The following is a 17,132-nucleotide window of genomic DNA, read 5'->3' as shown; positions in this document are numbered from 1 at the left end:
CATGTATGCATGAACAGTCAAACTTCAAATGGAACCTTTGTCCAAAAACAGAATGCTTGAATAGGCTAACTTCAAATAGACAACCGCAAGTCAAATTGAATACTGCGGTATGTTTCTTTCTTCATTCTAGTAAGTTTAGATGAAGATGGCGACTTTGGATACGTTTTTGTACGTATATAAATTTGGCTGAGATTTCTTGAATCCAAAGCATCAGTTTTCTCATGTGTACTGAACCTTATTAAGCTTCTGCCATGGAAATTGTGGTTGAAATTTTGGGTAGTTTAGTGGGAGAAACCGTCCGGCATTTATGCTGCTGTCTATGTTATGCCGCCAAAGACTCTGCAAAATTCCGAAACAACCTCGACGAGTTAGACTAGGAGATGAAACATCTTGTGGATCTTCGGAATGATTTCCGGCAGCGGTTGGTCGTATCAGCAGCTGAGAAAGATGGAAAAGCACCAGTAAAAGTAGAAGAAGAGTGGCTTAGAGAAGTGGAAGAGCTTGAGCGCAAAGTGAGTTTGTTGCAAACAGCAGGAGTGATTGTGATGAACAAGAAGAAGAAGAAGTTCTCAGGGAGATCGAAATCCTGGAGATTAAAGCTACGAGTTTCCCAGAAGCTAAAGATGGACAGAAAAAGTGAAGAATGTGTCAGAAAATATTAGTATTTTATCGTTATTTGATTGTTTGGGTATGCTTATTAGTTTAGAATATGAGCCTAACTCATCTAAATTAGGATTTCTAAGTTTTGTTCTCTATAAATATAGTTTATAGATTAGCATGAATAACAAGTTAGTCACAATGTAACATCTTGAGATTTTTTTAACCGTTTCGGCTTCTTGTTTGTTTAATAATATTCTTATTATTTTGTATTCTTGTTCGTTGGCACCTCTTAAGAGTTTTAGGTTGTATCGTGTGAAACAAAAATTCTTGCTTAATTAAGAAGCATCAACTTTCTAAATTCGCAGCTAAGCAGATTTACACAAACATGTTACTTTGTACAAATCCGATACGTAAACACGTAGGAAGTATTTCGTGGATTCTTTCCATCGCCGGAAAACAAAACAAACTGAGCGGCAAGCATCGAGGTAAAGGAAGGAGTCAAGGACCGAGATTATATACCGTATTACGGTTGCAGAAGAGGACTCGAGAGCGCTTGTTTCGTTGAAAGGTAAGGATACCGTGATTGACCAATTGGTTACAAGGATAGTATGATTGACTGAATTCTTGTTGCTTGGTTGAGGCTAGTAGGGAAGAGGGTTGTTTTGCTTGCGAGTCAAGAGAGGCATGCCACAAAGCCTCCAGACGCACCGATGACTGGCCTAGGGAGGCAACCTTTGCAGTGCAGTCCGTTGCTTGCCTGTAGCACTCGAAAATAATACTGCCTCGGTCACAAGTTCATATCAACACAAGTTGGTTTTATTTCGTTTTCTAAAACACAGTTCCTAATCCTAAATGCCAACAGCAACACAACAACCGCAACCTAACAACCAGAGTACGGCAGAATAACGCGTTGTCACAATTTCTCTTGTTAGGGCGCTGCGTCGGGCACTCGACGCCACAACGATTTTCTAAAAGAAATCTTGGAAGCTAACAAAGGTTGTTCACTTCCTAAGCCTACTTCAAAGCTTTTATTTTTAAGTTACTGGCTTCCTATCAAGGACTCAGACAACTTTGCAAAACCCTAAAGGATTCGGAGTTGGTCCTGGTCTCTTTGACAACCTAACAAGCCCTAGCTGGCTAGACCGATGCGTCCGCGTCAAGGGAGTACCTAAATTACCAAGTTGGACCCTGCAAACCACAAGTAAAACATGCAAGAATAATAGCAGTAGGAATGTGTAAAATCTAGCAGAAACAAAAAAAGGAGATTGAAATGAACGTAGCAACATAATGCTGTTATTTACATATTATGACGGATTATTGGAAATATATATATACGGTCATTTATTTACAACGTCAATATAAGATGAAACCCAACATGGTATCCACAATTCCGCATCGGTAAAAAGCCCCTATTGCTCATGCTTCTCTACAGACCACCCCCCTTGTATAAACAGTGTTAATCTCCCAGTACAAGTAAAGAATATCTGCACAACTAAACACAAAAACGAAAACAAAGAGGGAATTAGAAAACCGCACAGAGAAAGCGTACTGATGGAATAACATGGTCCAAATTTTGACAACACTAGAAAGAGCAAGGGAAAGATTTGGAAATCATTATTTGGGCAGATGCATTACTGGAAGGCACCACCCTAGAATTAAGAAAACTACTCTGCATATAATCTGCTCGTCTCAAACAATTAATTTTAGAAAGTAGGCAAGTGAACTGCTCGCTTTAAGTACCAAGTTGGTACCAAGAGTTCATGGATATGACATATAATGATGGATAACTTTAAGAAAAGACATGGAGTACTTAGAGCTAACAGAAGGCTTGGCGCAAAACCAAGCGCATTGGCATTCTAGGATTCATACAACCAGCCCCACTTAGTGGGATAATGCTTTGTTGTTATTGTTGTTGTTGGTAGGAGAATTTGTAACAGGCATTGAGAATATATATGTAAAGCATTTTTTAAGGAGATTTAAAATTTAAGAAAAAAAAAACAAACTGAATACCAAGTGGGAGGGGATGAATGTCATGCCTAGAGCATCATGCTTGTACCAGGTCGTTAACCTCAAACTACAATGTTTCATTTTGAACTATATAATCATTCTCACTTCATTCCAATTAAGACAATCCAGAAGATATAAATCATAAACCTGAACTTCAATAAACTTACTAATAATATTTAACAGAGAAATCTACAACAGGAAGACGAACATACCTCTAATCAAACTCATCACCTTCGATTCCAAACAGATTCCCCACTCCCAGGCCGTCTATGTCATTATTTACAGATTTAAGTTGGGCCTCCAATTTTAAGCTGCTCTCTCTATTATTTACAGTCTCAAGCTGAGTCTCTGTCTTTGGGCTGTCATTGTTATTTACAAAGCCCATGCTTTCGGTGGGCATCTGAGAACCACCCCGTCCAGTTACTCCAATCCCATTAGTAAGTTCTGCCACTCCAGCACCACTTTCAGTCATGGTGTCAAGAGAGCTTGAACTGTTTCTGCATGAACGCCCACCATTTTCAGATATACCAGACCTCTGACGCGAAAGTTGCCGGCTAAAATTGCTATCTACAGAAGCAACCCTGCATAAGAGAAGATGGTAATTGATATACAAGAACACAAGCACTCCATGCTGTCATGGGCAAACATACATAAAGATATGCAGAGAGCATGTGAATATAAGCAACAGTTGCATGACCAGGAACTGGTAAATAAGTGGGTGCATACAAGGCTTACAAGCTCAGCTCACCTTGTTTGTTGAAATATGGGAGTTTGAAGATATTCAAAAACTGGTACCAAGTCCTTTGATCTTGCTTCAATCATGCGAGTAGGAATCCTCTCGATCTCAATTTCCCCTCCTGAAGTGGTTTCATCATCCATTTTGACACCTTCCATGATCATTGACTGAAAGTATAGCTGGCAAATCATTTTACAAAAGCAAAGAGCATGTTAAACATCACAAACACATAATTTGTGTGAAAAACATGCATAACTGCAGTTTTGGATTTCTCCAATACTCAAAAGAAATACCTCAGGTTTTGCCCATACTGGACTCCGTGCTTCATGCATCTGCAGTTCGGCTTCTGAAATATACAACTGATGTTCTTCCTCAGAACTGATCTTTGCTTTTGGGAGAGTAATGCAAGCTTCTGGGTAAATGGTGTTTCCCTTCTTCTTCCCTTCGGGATATATCTTATTGTTGTCGAAATTTACATTCTCACCATATATGTCAGAAGTATCATCACGTTCCCTTCGGTTTTGCTTTTGACATACATTCCACTTCCGGATAGCTTCAACTACTAATCTTGTATCACCCTCCAGGCCTGACTCATAAGCACTGTTCAATCCAGCCACAGCTGTCAAATCTAGACCATTTGATATTCGCAATGCATATTGTATCATGGAACCAGAAGGGGAAAAAACCAAGAGATGGTACTTAGCCTTCGAAGAGTTGCGATCCACATAATAAGCTTTTCCTTTGCAATTGTGGAATGAAGAAGCAACTGCCCCAGAAAGGGAACTCATCTTGCCTGTTGCAGCGGCTGCAGCACCAGTTACAGTGCCTCTCCAACTATTATTTCCATTTCTTATTCTACCAACAACAGAGAGGGTAACCGGGGGACCAGCTGAGCAAAGGCTTTGCTGATTAGGCGTTTGCAAACCTGGCCAACGAACTGACGATCTAGTTGTAACCCCCAATCCTGTACTTTTGGTAGTAAAACCAGCATTGGCAGTTGGGAGATTTACTGATCCTCCCCAAGGATTTATTGCAAACAGATGGCTTGTCCCCCTAGAGGAACTAACCATGATCCAGTTGCTGTCATCACTAAAACTGATGTCCTGTATGATCTGGAAAACAGAAAAACGAAAAAGGAGGAAATTAATATAAAACATGTGATTGTTGCAACAAATGGTGTACCCAACAAGGAATCCCAAACCAAGAGAATAGCTTTTACTGCATTTGTTAATCCACGTTGCAGCCTGTAAAGATGTACATATGATGCACCACCATCAGTTGAAGGAGAGCTCCCAGGCATTATCTTAAAAACATTGATGTTATGCCCCTGAGTTGATGCAGTCACTAAAAGGGTGCCACTAGGATCAAAGCGTATCGCAGAAATAGGACTCGTGTGCGCCCTGAACTGCACAATAACAGCCTTACTGACAATATCTCTGACAATGACCTGACAAACCAAAGAACATGATAAGCACAGGTGACCCAAATAACGCATGAAACAATCAGAACAGTATCACTTACCCTTATAACAAACTTATTTGGTAAAAAACACAATAAATAAAGCATGTACATGCATTTACTCATGCAAAGCTAGAAAGGTAATTCACTCATTATATGATATTCTAAAAGAGAAAGTGAAAACTAAAACTACAGGTGAAAGCAGAATTGAGGTCAACAATATGTACCATACCATTCCAATATTATCAGTGTCTGTGGACTGGCCATTGACAGTACCGTTGACTTTCCACACAGGATTGGGTGATTGAAGAGAAGTATTACTATCAGGTATAAGCTCAGAGCAGTACCGGGACAGCTTCTTATAACCCATGTCTCCCAGGGTTACAATCCCAGCAGCTAGTTGCTTGCTTGACTCTTTTGCATAGTGAGCAACCAGGCTTCCATTTGAAGGAAAACCAGAAATACTTGCAGAAGGTTCCAGATGCTGTGGACTGACACGCCCAGAATTAGATACAGCAACAGGACTTCCACTATAAGCCAGCCATCTATTGCCTAATGCAAGAGGTCCACAACCAATACCTCCAGAACCAGGAAATCCCATAACTATCGGGTTGGTAAGAATGGTATATTCTCTCTCAAATGTCATGGCATCAAAACAGTGTATCTGCAATACGCAAGACTAGATACTCAAACACTGGTTAAGCAGAAGATAAGAAATAATGGAGAAACTTTACATAAACAGGTATATACCTGAGCTGCTAGAGAAATAGCAACAACTCGAGAACTGCATTTTAAAGAATAAACAACTGATCTGAACTTTAGAACATGAACATAAGATTGAGATTTCAGAGAATAAAACCGAACAACAGTAGGCACAAAACTGCTGTTCATTGTGTCATGGCTGTTTGCAGTAATACCATTGCGAGGAGTGGCAGTACCATCCTGTATGGTATTACCAACAGAAATGGACCCATCAGCACAAACTACCAGCAATGGACGGCTTTCTTCAAAATTGTCTTCTGATCTCTTTGAAGCTATAGGTTTAGGTAGCATTTGCATGAATGAGACAGGACCATCATATCTGGAAACCAGGTCGCGGACATTATCTGCTTCTTCAACATCCCAAACCTGAAATCCAGAACAGTAACCCAGAAGGAGAACTTGACGAGTGAGATTCCCCTCACCTTCTAAATTGTCAAAGCCAGCCCAGTTTACCTTTATTTATTCAAAAGAAAAATGAAAAGTCAAATCCAAGTCTACTACTTTTAAAAATCCAAAAGCAAAGAGAAAAACTTAAATCATTTGTACATCAACATTAGAAGTAAGTAATAGCATAATGTTCAATGAAACAAGCAGCTACAGGAAGAAGGTAAGAAAACCAAGTTTAAAACAAAAGGAGGAAATTTACAGAAAACAACGAGATAAAGAGTCATCAACCTGAATGTGCATAATTAACACCCACTCTTAGGCTTTACATAATTTTCTTTAAAATAACCTTTGGCGGAAAAAAGGTTGGGAGAGAGAGAGACCTTGATGGACTAACATCAAATTCAAGAATGAAAAATATGTATCAGAATATCCCTGCTGAATGGTAAGAATTCTCAACAAATACCATTTTACCACTTCTAACATCTAAACAAAAAGCTAAAATTTCCAATCAATTACAGACCCCCATTTAGGTATGTATTGTTCGTATATTTTAAATTAAACTTTCTAACTTGTTATATATATATATATATATATATATATATATATATATATATATTATAGAACCACGAAACTTCTTAACAATTGCAGCTCAATTGCTCCTTCAAAGTTCTAGTGCACGGGCATGTTTGAAGTGAAATAAGTAATTATTTGGGTGTTGAACCTGCAAAAAGGCACTGCAATTTGCATCAAATATTTTCATTATGCAACTGCTTTCTTGTTCCCAAAGTAGCATTGCACAAAAATAATGAGTAAAATCCTATTAGTATTATGTTTTCTAGACTCAATTCAGTATAAGTATAACGTCCAAAAACTCTTCCATCAGTGAATCATTATTTCACCTTGTAAGAAATATGTATGCCATCTTCATCATAATGTTTCCAAAAAGAAAATCATAAAATGTGTCCTCATCAGAAAGGCTTGATTTTTGTAAAACAAATCGTTTACTTGAACAAAATAAATAGAGGCTCTGTTTGGCTGCAATTATCCCCGTCTTAAAATGAAATTTTCCAATCAATGTTACTGTTAAAGGAATGATCAGTTCGGGATGAATTCCATTTCTACTGAAATAATTAGTCACTACATGAATTAAATTATGAAATCTAGTTTACAATAAAATTAAATTATCTATATAGTTGTCACAAGTTCAACTACACCAATCACTAAACGTCAGTGCTAGTTGCACAATATCTTTTAAAAATGACATGACAATTATAATGTCACACCATTTAAGTCGCAAAAACCCACAGTCCAATTCAACAGATTAGTTATGACTGTATTCTGTAAATGCCAACAGAAAACATGTCATCAAAGCCAGCTTCTTACCATGCCTGAAATACTTTCTAGCACTTTCTAGCAACTCCTTTATATAGTAATATTAAGGTCGAGCTAAAGTTGTTAACCGGAATGTATAGTTCCTGTAGCATCAAGGCATGCATGATACGGAAACGTCCCAATGCTACCAATCTAACAATAAATAAACAAATAAGCGCTTAACCAAATGTTTTCAATTGAATCTGGAAATCAGGGCGTGCACTTGTAACAGACATACTCAAAAAAGTTTCCTTTTTATCAATGAATAAACAAATAAGCGCTTAACCAAATGTTTTCAATTGAATCTGGAAATCAGGGCGTGCACTTGTAACAGACATACTCAAAAAAGTTTCCTTTATATCTGACATGATTCACACACATTTGTCACAACCAAGATGGAAAACATGATTTAATAGAAGTCACACAATCAAAGCTAAAATAGAACACCAAATATTTCCAAATTAAAATTTTTAATTGCAATGAAAAAAGCTTAAAAAAATAGAAAACTAATATCATTTAAAATCAAACACGTGGAATATATAGCACAAATCCGACAAAAGGTACGCTACGCACCACACCGGCCATGAGGCTTATGTATATCAAAATATTGATTCGAAAGATAACACGTGTAGAGCCTCAATTACGCAACTGACCGATCAAAACAACTATGCTATCCGACATTAAATAAGCAAAAAGTCACATTAGCCTGTTGCGAACACCCCATCTGAAGTTCTGAACTACCTATGACCCCAAACTGCCAGTATCCCGACACCAAAACAACAAAATTCTATTAAAAAAACTGCGTCAACAAGAATCAAATCTTGCAATAAATATACAAAATAATCCACTAGATTATCTAGTATCCCGACATGAAACCGACAAAATCCTTCAAAAAATATTGCATCAACAAGAATCAAATCTTACGATGCATGCATAATAACCTCGACCCCTACAATCACTCTTCCAACTAATCGCAACTTCTCCTTTCCACAACTAGTATAAACACTAATACCATCCTAATTCAATCAGCTTCCACATCAAGCTTTCTTAAACAATTTTCATCAACTTCGATTGGTTAGGTAAATAACCACCACTTCCATAAACAATTTTCATCATCTACAGACAGCTTTTGCATTCTCTTTCAGGTTCAAAGTTTCAGATGCAACATATTCAAATTATGTATTCACAGCAAACAATTTTGGAAACTTAAATACTGCACATATTAGTCTACATTCAATCTGCATTTCAAAGCTTGTATTCATAAAAGTAAACGATTTACACTGAATCCAGAATCCATACTTTATTCCAAAATTTTCATAACAGTAAGTTTAATCAATCTATTCGCTAAAGGTAGCAACATCTACACAACAGATAGTTGTACATACACAACAAATGAACTGAATTCTACACTTCAAAACTAATTTTCCAACAAAGTGCTAAAATTTCAAATAAAGAAACCAAGATTCTGCAACTCATACCTGATCATGGTTGGTATCATCATCCCTATCCACAATCGAGGAAGCCACCGAAGCCGCGGACCTCGCAACAGTTGAAGCACCGGACGAAACGATCCTCAAGTAGCTCGAAATGGCCCGAAAAGAGTTAGGAATGAAGCTGTTGGACCGAGCTGGGCGAGGCACACCACCCTGCTGCTGCTTCTGACCGCCATCATTCCTCATCCCCAGAACCAGAGAGATCAAACTAGTCAATACCCAAATCACGAAAACCGATGATTCTTCGAAAACTGCCTTAATCATAACCCCAGAGCTGTTTCCCTTTGATTATAAGGCAAGACCCAAATAAGAAACAGCCCCAAATTCACAAGCTTTAGGTCCCAAGTGTCTCCATCTCCTTCTTACACCAAAAAGCATCCGAATTTTCACAAAAACCCAAAATTTAAAACCCCCAAATCGAAATAAATAGGGAACACAGGGCCTTCGCCTCTGATTCCACGTCTTCTCCTCAATAAAAAACAAAGAAACTCGTAACTGCTTCCAAATACAAAGAAAGAACACCAAAGGGACTTTATCTTTAATGCCCAGAAGCTGAAATTCGAAAAAACACCGTGAACAAATGTACAATTTTGCTGAAGAATGAGGGGTTCTTTATACTCCTACAACGGAAAAAATAAAAAAATTTAGAGATTAAAAAATAATGGGATTTTCTTGAATTTTGAAAAAAAAAAAAGAATGGGTAGGAATTGAATGGAAATAATTTGTACAGAGGATTAAAGGAGGGATTTTTAGGGTTTTTGAAGGGGAAAACCACCGAGAAATCGCCAGAAAACCGGGGGAGATATGAGGAGAGAGAAAGAGATCGGATAATGGCAATGTTTTTTTTTTATGTGTTTTTTTTTTTTTTTTTTTTTTTACATTTTTTGGAATAAACTTAAAAATAAAAAAATAAGAGACTATTTGTTTACGACTCTATCTATATGCTATGAGCCACCTTTAAGGCATTATCAAAATTGGGTTTTTGCTTCGGCTTTGGGTATTTATTGGGTGAGAGTCTCACGTAGTTGAACCAAAAACAACTTTTAAACTGAATAGCTCAAGCATTTTGTATTCAAATATTAATAAAAATATTTTATTTTTAATTTTAGATGATAATAAAAAATTAGTTGAAAGTATTTGAAAATACTAAAATGTGGTATAAGGTGGAATAATGTGTTTATAGATTTTTTTTTTTTTTGTATTGTATTTTTAATTCAATTTTATGATTTTTTATAATTTTTTGTATTTTTCATTACGTTTTTAATTGTAGCACGCCACCTTGCATCACATGGCCTAGCGCTAGGCTAGTCGATTTTAGCCTAGGTGAGCGATGTCACATCCCGACCCGGACCCTCACCACATACCGGGCTCGACTCACCGTAGCACGATATTGTCCATTTTGGGACTTGATCACTCCCTCACTGTTTTGTTTCTGGGAACTCACACAAGAACTTCTCAGTGGGTCAACCATAATGGGAATGCTATCGCCCGAACTCGCTTAACTTCGGAGTTCCGATGGAACCCGAAGCCAGTGAGCTCCCAAAATGCCTCGTGCTAGGTAGAGATGAAAATATACATATAAGGCTTACAAAATCAATTTCCCTTTGCAATGTGGGATGTTACAATTGAAATGGGTTGGAAGAGTTTTAGTGGGTCAAACAATTTTCACCCTTCTCCCGACCCCGACATTAATTCAACAATGAAGACAAAGGTAACAATTACCAAAGTTAAATGATCACCTACTATTGAATTAAGATCGAATGATGGATAGCCACAATTTTCTTGAATCATAAGATCTAATAGAATGATAAGTTTAACAAACAGATAAAATTCAAAATCTCACGAATAATATTTTGTAATGCTTACTTATTATAAATAAGAGGAATTTAAAATTTGAGAACGAAAAAAAGGAATAAGTATGCGAACAACGAGCCTTCTAATCGGTTAAATCCTTAAGCTTTAGGCATAGCATTACACATTTAAATATCAAACTAGATTTTTTTTTTAATTCGATGTGATGGTAAATATTGTGATTGTGTCTTCCACATAAAGTAAGTTGTGGTGGTATTTTACTTTCATTATAAGCAAATCATTAAATTAATTTTGTAAACATATATAAAAAGACATACCAATTATTACAGATATACAAATACATTCTGGTTCCTTATTTATGTAAATAATATTGTTTGTTCAAAAAATATATATACAAAATATTTTATAAAAAATAAATAGAAAACCCTCCTAGAAAAAATAGGTACAAGTTGTTGACGTGATCCGACTGAGGAGACATTGATAAGTGGAGTAGTAAAGTGGGTTAAGCAAGACATTTAGGAGGGGAATCCGATGTTGTCTTCCTGCAGCTTGGTTTCCAAGTTTCCTTTTCTTGGACCTCCAGCATAAAATACCCCTTCAAATGCTCCCTACATAATATATATATATATACACACACACACATATGGGACCGATATGTGGTACTAGTTTTTTACACACATTTTTGTAAAGATCGTTTCGTTATGTATTTCAACGATCCAAACTGTCTATCTTTTATGTTTTTCCTCAAATATCGTGTCTATAAAAAATCACTCAAATCGGAAATCATATCTAAGAGTTTAGGGTTTACTAGTAGAATCATATTCGTCCATTTTCTTCACTATAAATTAATGTCTTAATGATTTTCGATTTGTCTAATTTTTTTGTAAGGATGGTCTATGAATAATGCTCTAAAAGATAGACGGTTAGATTTCTTTTTTTAATACATTTATATTTTTACATTAGGAGGAGGGGAGTTCGGCTAAGCCACACAATTGGCAACCTAATTTGGTATCGAATTCGTCATCCACGAGATTCGAACCTAAGACCTCTCACTTCTAAGCGAAGAGGAATACCACCAGACCGTAATACTGAGTAGTGATAGTTCAAATTCTTAAATACATTACAAAAACGTGTGTAAAAAATTATGCAAACAAGTGGTATCACAGATCCACCCTTGTACTTATAGGGTGGTGCTATATACACACTCATTCTTGTTATATAACACTTTGCATGAAGTTCATGTGACATATACCCAATTAGGATGATTCGTCGTAGACAATCCTCGCTGTAAGTTATTTTCTTCTTTTTTATAGAAAATACTAAAGCAAAGCAAATTTAAAAAACAAAAATAAATAAAAGTGTGTGAAAATCGCTACCAACCGTTTGGTTAGATAAATTTTTATCTTTGGCTAACGTGCTTGCACAAGTTACACATTCAATGAACTTTTGCCTGCCAATCAAACTCTGCAAGTTGCAAAAATCCAACAAGCCGTAAGTATTTGACTGCATTTTTCTAACTTGCAAGTTGCAATATCAAGAGAACCTTAACTTGGTTTTCCACCCAAGCCATCATATTAATCATGACCATATAGAGGAATGTTAAGAAGATTTTTTTATTAATTCTTGTAATAATATTATAAAAGATAAATTTTAAGGAGACTTTCAAAATGAGACTTTTCATGGATTTTTTGTTATCTCATATGTTAACGTTAATTTCCGTATCAATATTATAAAATATTATGTCAAAAACATAATATGTCAGAAAGTTCATAAAAAGTCTCACTTTTAAGTGAGTTTGCTTAACATTTCTCTAAAACATTGTACCAAAAAATGAGGTGGCAATGAGTCCCACTTTTGAAAACCATTTAAACATTTCTCTATATTTTCAAGAAATACAAAGGATGCCCTCTTAAAAGTACTCTCGATATACTCTCTGTCATCTCAAATTTTTAGCATAATATTTTATAATATTGACACGAAAATTAACGTTAAACTGTAAAATGACAGATAATAAATTATAAAAAAGTCTTCTTAACATTTGTCATAGGTATTACCGTATATCCATATATCCATGTGCATGATCCTCACGTCTGGAAAAGGCCATCGTGCCCTAATAAAACCTGCATGTGGTTGTGGAGGAGACTAGTGACTCAAAGACAAGATGATGACGTCATCTGCAATAAATAACGGAGCGGAGTAAACTAAATTTAGCATATCAATACACACAGCAAGGCAGTTTTGCTGATGCTGTATTCATTTCGGTTAACTTCCAGATAAGGATTTTGTCAGAGAGTGCAAAATTTTATAAAACATGGTAACGGTGACGTTTGATTGGCATCAAAATTAATTATTAACGAGTACCTGAGTTATTTATTTTTATACACAACATATTTAATATATTTATGAGTGTAATATTCATATATCTCATTTTACTTTTTACATATTTTTTAAATTTTCGGTTGTCGGATCAGATGAATTGAAGAATATCAACATACATAAATTATCAAGGTTGTGTGAGAAGTAAAATAAAATGTGTGGATAGCATATTCCTATATTTAATATGAAAAGTGTGATTTTCGTTAAGTTACGCACTGGTCAATGATTGTACATGAGTATTAGGTTTGTCATTCAAAACATGGCGTCAAGGATTCAGCTCCGGTAAACCTCGGACCCCAAGGCCGCAGAGATGGTCAGAATTCAATCTGAGAACACTTGGTTTTTTTTTTTTTTTTTTTAAAGGACATAACTAGTAGCAAATTACAGTAATTTATCACTTTCGAGTTCAAAGAGGTTATGAAAAATTTCATCATGTATGTGACCATAATCAAGTAGACCTTGCTTTAAGTTTCTGATCTCTCGAACGTGAAGGCTGAATTCTCCAAGCTCGGGATTTAACCTGAAAACTCTGATGAATAGGACCGTCTCGGTCACTTCACGACCAAACTGAGGGAGCCCGACCCATCTATATCAAAAGGTAATAATCATGGTCACTTAGTTGAACGTCATTAGGGGAGAATAGAAGAACAAAGCCGAAAGCATAATTAGAAAAAGGTTCATGAGATTATGGACAGCTTGTTGAGTGGCAAGTGGGACACAGGAAAGAGATTAATTGGCAACATATACTCACACATGTAAGATATAAATGTTGAGTAAGCATTGGGTTACAGATTTGGGAATCTTTACCAAGCACTTGTCTATCTCAGATGCTAACCTAAATAAAATTGTCGGGTCCTCATCAAGAGAGCAACTGATATAAAACGAGTTCACCGTCACATGACATCTTGATTCAATAATATATTCATGTGAAAGAAACGTGCACATGACAATGAATTATTGGACAAAAGATGAAATGTAACGGTGAACTCGTTTTATATAAGTTCTTTTCTCCCGTCAAAAATAGGAATGATAAGATGATTACTAATGAACTTGTTCTAACTGTTTTACCTTGGAAAATTAACATGTATATGTACATAGAGAGTTATACACAAGTTTCTTTAAAAATTGGCCTTGTCCCTTATTTATTTTGTATACAATGATATTTTACATCTAACGGGAGGGACTGGCAACTAGGTTAGAGCGTACAATGTCAATAAATCAGTTACTGACTAGGTATCGAACTAAACACAAATATAATACGTGTGACCGAAAGAATATGGGGCAAATTAGTAATTAGCCCAGCAAATACCAGTTCACTTGGCATTGTTGTCAAGCAAAATTGCGGAGATTATCCATCATCGAGTTACGTAAAGTAGCTTGCGAAGCAACGTAGTAAGCAAAGAACCAACTCATTCTTGGCAACCGAGAGAATTTGGGCTCTCTTCCTCTCCATCTGCTGCGCAAACAAGGCATATATTCAATTTCACATATTGTGATGGGTTCAATAAAAAATAGTGCCTGGTTTAGAATTCTAATTTTGAGGATTCTATCGTAAAATTAAATATTTATTTTTATACAAAAATAGTGCATTATTTTTTTATAAAGATTTTAGTTGGGTATTTCGTCAAGCATTTAGTGTATATGTCATCCTATCAAGTGCTATCGAGATATGTTGAATAACTTTTTCATAGAACACTTAGTGGATACAAAAAGGTTCCATATGGACCGTATGAGACATTTGAAAAGTCCCTAGAGATGCAGGACATTTACAAGCTTTTGTTCTCAACCTCTAAAGTATCCCGTACCAACCGCTCTCCCTAAGTAGATTTGTTGCTGAATATATACAAAATCTAAATTCTAGCTATATTTATTTCTACATTTAATATAGAAGCATTCCCTTCATACTTCTTCTTTAACACGTCTAAAACTCTTAAATCATAATGTATGCTACAACTGTATACGAAAACTCACATTTTCATTATGATGGGTAATACTAAAGATACTAAATCGTTATAGGTATCACCTATATATTAAATGAAATTGACATTGCTTCAATACGTAAAGTGAATGTCTCAATCTAATAGATAGTGTTCGTGGTCAAGAACTATTTTATCCAGTCAATACAAGTCCTTTACGAACTTTCATATAAATATTTGTATCTAGGTCCTCATATAGATAAGTTTTGACCATGTCCATGAGCTACTATTCAGTCTTTTGAAAACTATCAGATTGACAAGGTAGCAGACTTGTGACGTCCATTTTGGGGGAATAAGTCTCCTCATAGTCAATTTCAGGGCGTTGAGAGAAACCTTATGCTATAAGGCGTGCTTTGTAACGCACTATTTCATTATTCTCATTACGCTTTCTTACGAACACCCACTTGTAGCCAACAAGCTTCACACTAGATAGAGTTGGAACTACAGGTCAAAACACTTAACCCTCTGCTAAGGAATCAAATTCAACTTGAATTTCTTCCTTCCATTTTGGCTAATCAGTTCTACATGACATTCATCAACGGAATGAATTTGACTTCATCGCTAATCAAAATTTTAATATCTACTGCAATGTGCAAATGCAAATGCATCATCGATGATAACCTCATTCTAGTTCCAAACCACATCCAAGCTAGTATAGTGGATGAAATCTCTCAATTCTCGGGATAAGATTGTTTCTCTTCCAATACTCTACCATAATTTAGAAGAATTTCATGCGATGGATCAAATAAGACATCGATAGGATCCAAACTAGTTTGACTAGTATGTGTTGTTTGCTTCCTCTTCTGGGGATACAATCCTTCGAACTAACGGGTCTCCCACGCTTCAAGGTGGGGCATGTGAGTGGCTAACCGCCAATGTACCTACTGCCCAACATGACCATGTGATTGGCTAACTGCCCGTGTGGTATTAAGAGATAGTTTGACTTGTGGTATCAAGAGAGATGTGTTGTCATTGTTCTAAAGATGTAGATGCCTCCCTACGTGTAGATTATAATGGCTATATACAACTTCACGATACAACCTTTGAATCTCACAGAGTGTCTGATCCATACGCACGATTACAGTAAACGAGGTGCCAATTAGTGATGAATTGCTTATTAATGATAAAGATGAGTAGGAAAATAATAAGGAATATAGATGAGTACTACAGTAGGGAGAGAAAGAAAATAATTGAACATCTATTTTATGTTTGAGGAGTTTCCTATTTATAAAACTCTCTACACCCTTTTGTAAATGGTGATTCTAGCCTTTTAGGTAGACCAAAATTTTAAACCAAATTTGCAAACTAAATCACGTTTTACTAATAAGAAATAAACACGTTAATCAACACTTAAGTAATAATCCGACCATCAACAACCACATCATTTGGTTCACAAAATTTAGTTTAAAAATTTAGCTTCTATAGCATTACCCTTTTGTAAAAGACATGATTATCTCCATTAGACATGACTCTTTATATTTATTATTTTAAATGATAATAAATATAGTTTTGAATCTTTAATAAAATAAACTAAATGAGAAGAGATCATCTCCTGATCTCTTCCACCAAGGCCACCGGATCAAATGATTCAAGCTTTTCAATTTTCATCCAACGACCAAAAATTATTTTAGTTTTTAAGGGGTCAAAACAGGTGGACCGTTGGATAAAATTTGAAAGGCCCAGATCACTTGATCCGGTGACTTTGGTGGAAGAGATTCAGAGAGTATCTATTCTCAAACTAAATAACCAACATACACGTCCTTGCTCCACGTTAACTTGACCTCTGTCAGGCACGTCTATCCTTGCATACACGTTTGCAGCTGATATATGTGATCGAGACCAGTGAAAGCCTCTGGCATGCTTTAGACAACACTGTAAAAATCTAGAATCCTCTGCACTTCAATTTCATACTGGGTGGTTTAGTTTCCTTTGGGATCCTATCTTTCTCGCAGAGACACTTTGTGTTGATAACGTGTTGTGAAACTAATTTTAAAAGTGTGAGAGAGGGGACGATAAAAATAGAAAATTGCTCATGTGTATGAGAATGTGTCTTTATCCCTAATCTTGTATCTTTATTTATATTAATAGTGATGAGCTTTTCTTGCCATAGAAATAAGAATTTGATCTCTTTGGTCAACTCTCTTAATGGGTGGA

General features: G+C 36.0%; 1 protein-coding gene across 4 annotated transcripts; it reads right to left on the bottom strand.

Moving 5' to 3' along the window:
- Positions 1 to 1,871: 1,871 nt before the first annotated feature.
- LOC103429317 (autophagy-related protein 18f-like) lies at positions 1,872 to 9,852 on the bottom strand. Of its 4 annotated transcripts, none has more exons than XM_008367471.4 (8): positions 8,800 to 9,852; positions 5,552 to 6,016; positions 5,034 to 5,465; positions 4,563 to 4,790; positions 3,637 to 4,455; positions 3,356 to 3,522; positions 2,820 to 3,188; positions 1,872 to 2,092 (listed from the first exon to the last, which is right to left on the bottom strand). In XM_008367471.4, the coding sequence occupies exons 1-7, from the start codon at positions 9,076 to 9,078 to the stop codon at positions 2,822 to 2,824; spliced, it is 2,757 nt and encodes a 918-aa protein (XP_008365693.3). In that variant the 5' UTR covers positions 9,079 to 9,852; the 3' UTR covers positions 1,872 to 2,092; positions 2,820 to 2,821. The 4 variants fall into 4 exon arrangements, with proteins under 4 accessions (XP_008365693.3, XP_070675366.1, XP_070675367.1 ...); XM_070819265.1 differs by having other exon boundaries at positions 1,872 to 2,084; XM_070819266.1 differs by having other exon boundaries at positions 5,552 to 5,929; positions 8,800 to 9,718.
- Positions 9,853 to 17,132: the final 7,280 nt, after the last annotated feature.

This window comes from Malus domestica, chromosome 03 (genome assembly GCF_042453785.1).
Source record: "Malus domestica chromosome 03, GDT2T_hap1".
NCBI classification, from domain to species: Eukaryota; Viridiplantae; Streptophyta; class Magnoliopsida; order Rosales; family Rosaceae; genus Malus; species Malus domestica.
Note: the sequence above shows the minus strand (reverse complement) of the source record. Positions and strands in the feature narration are given on the sequence as shown.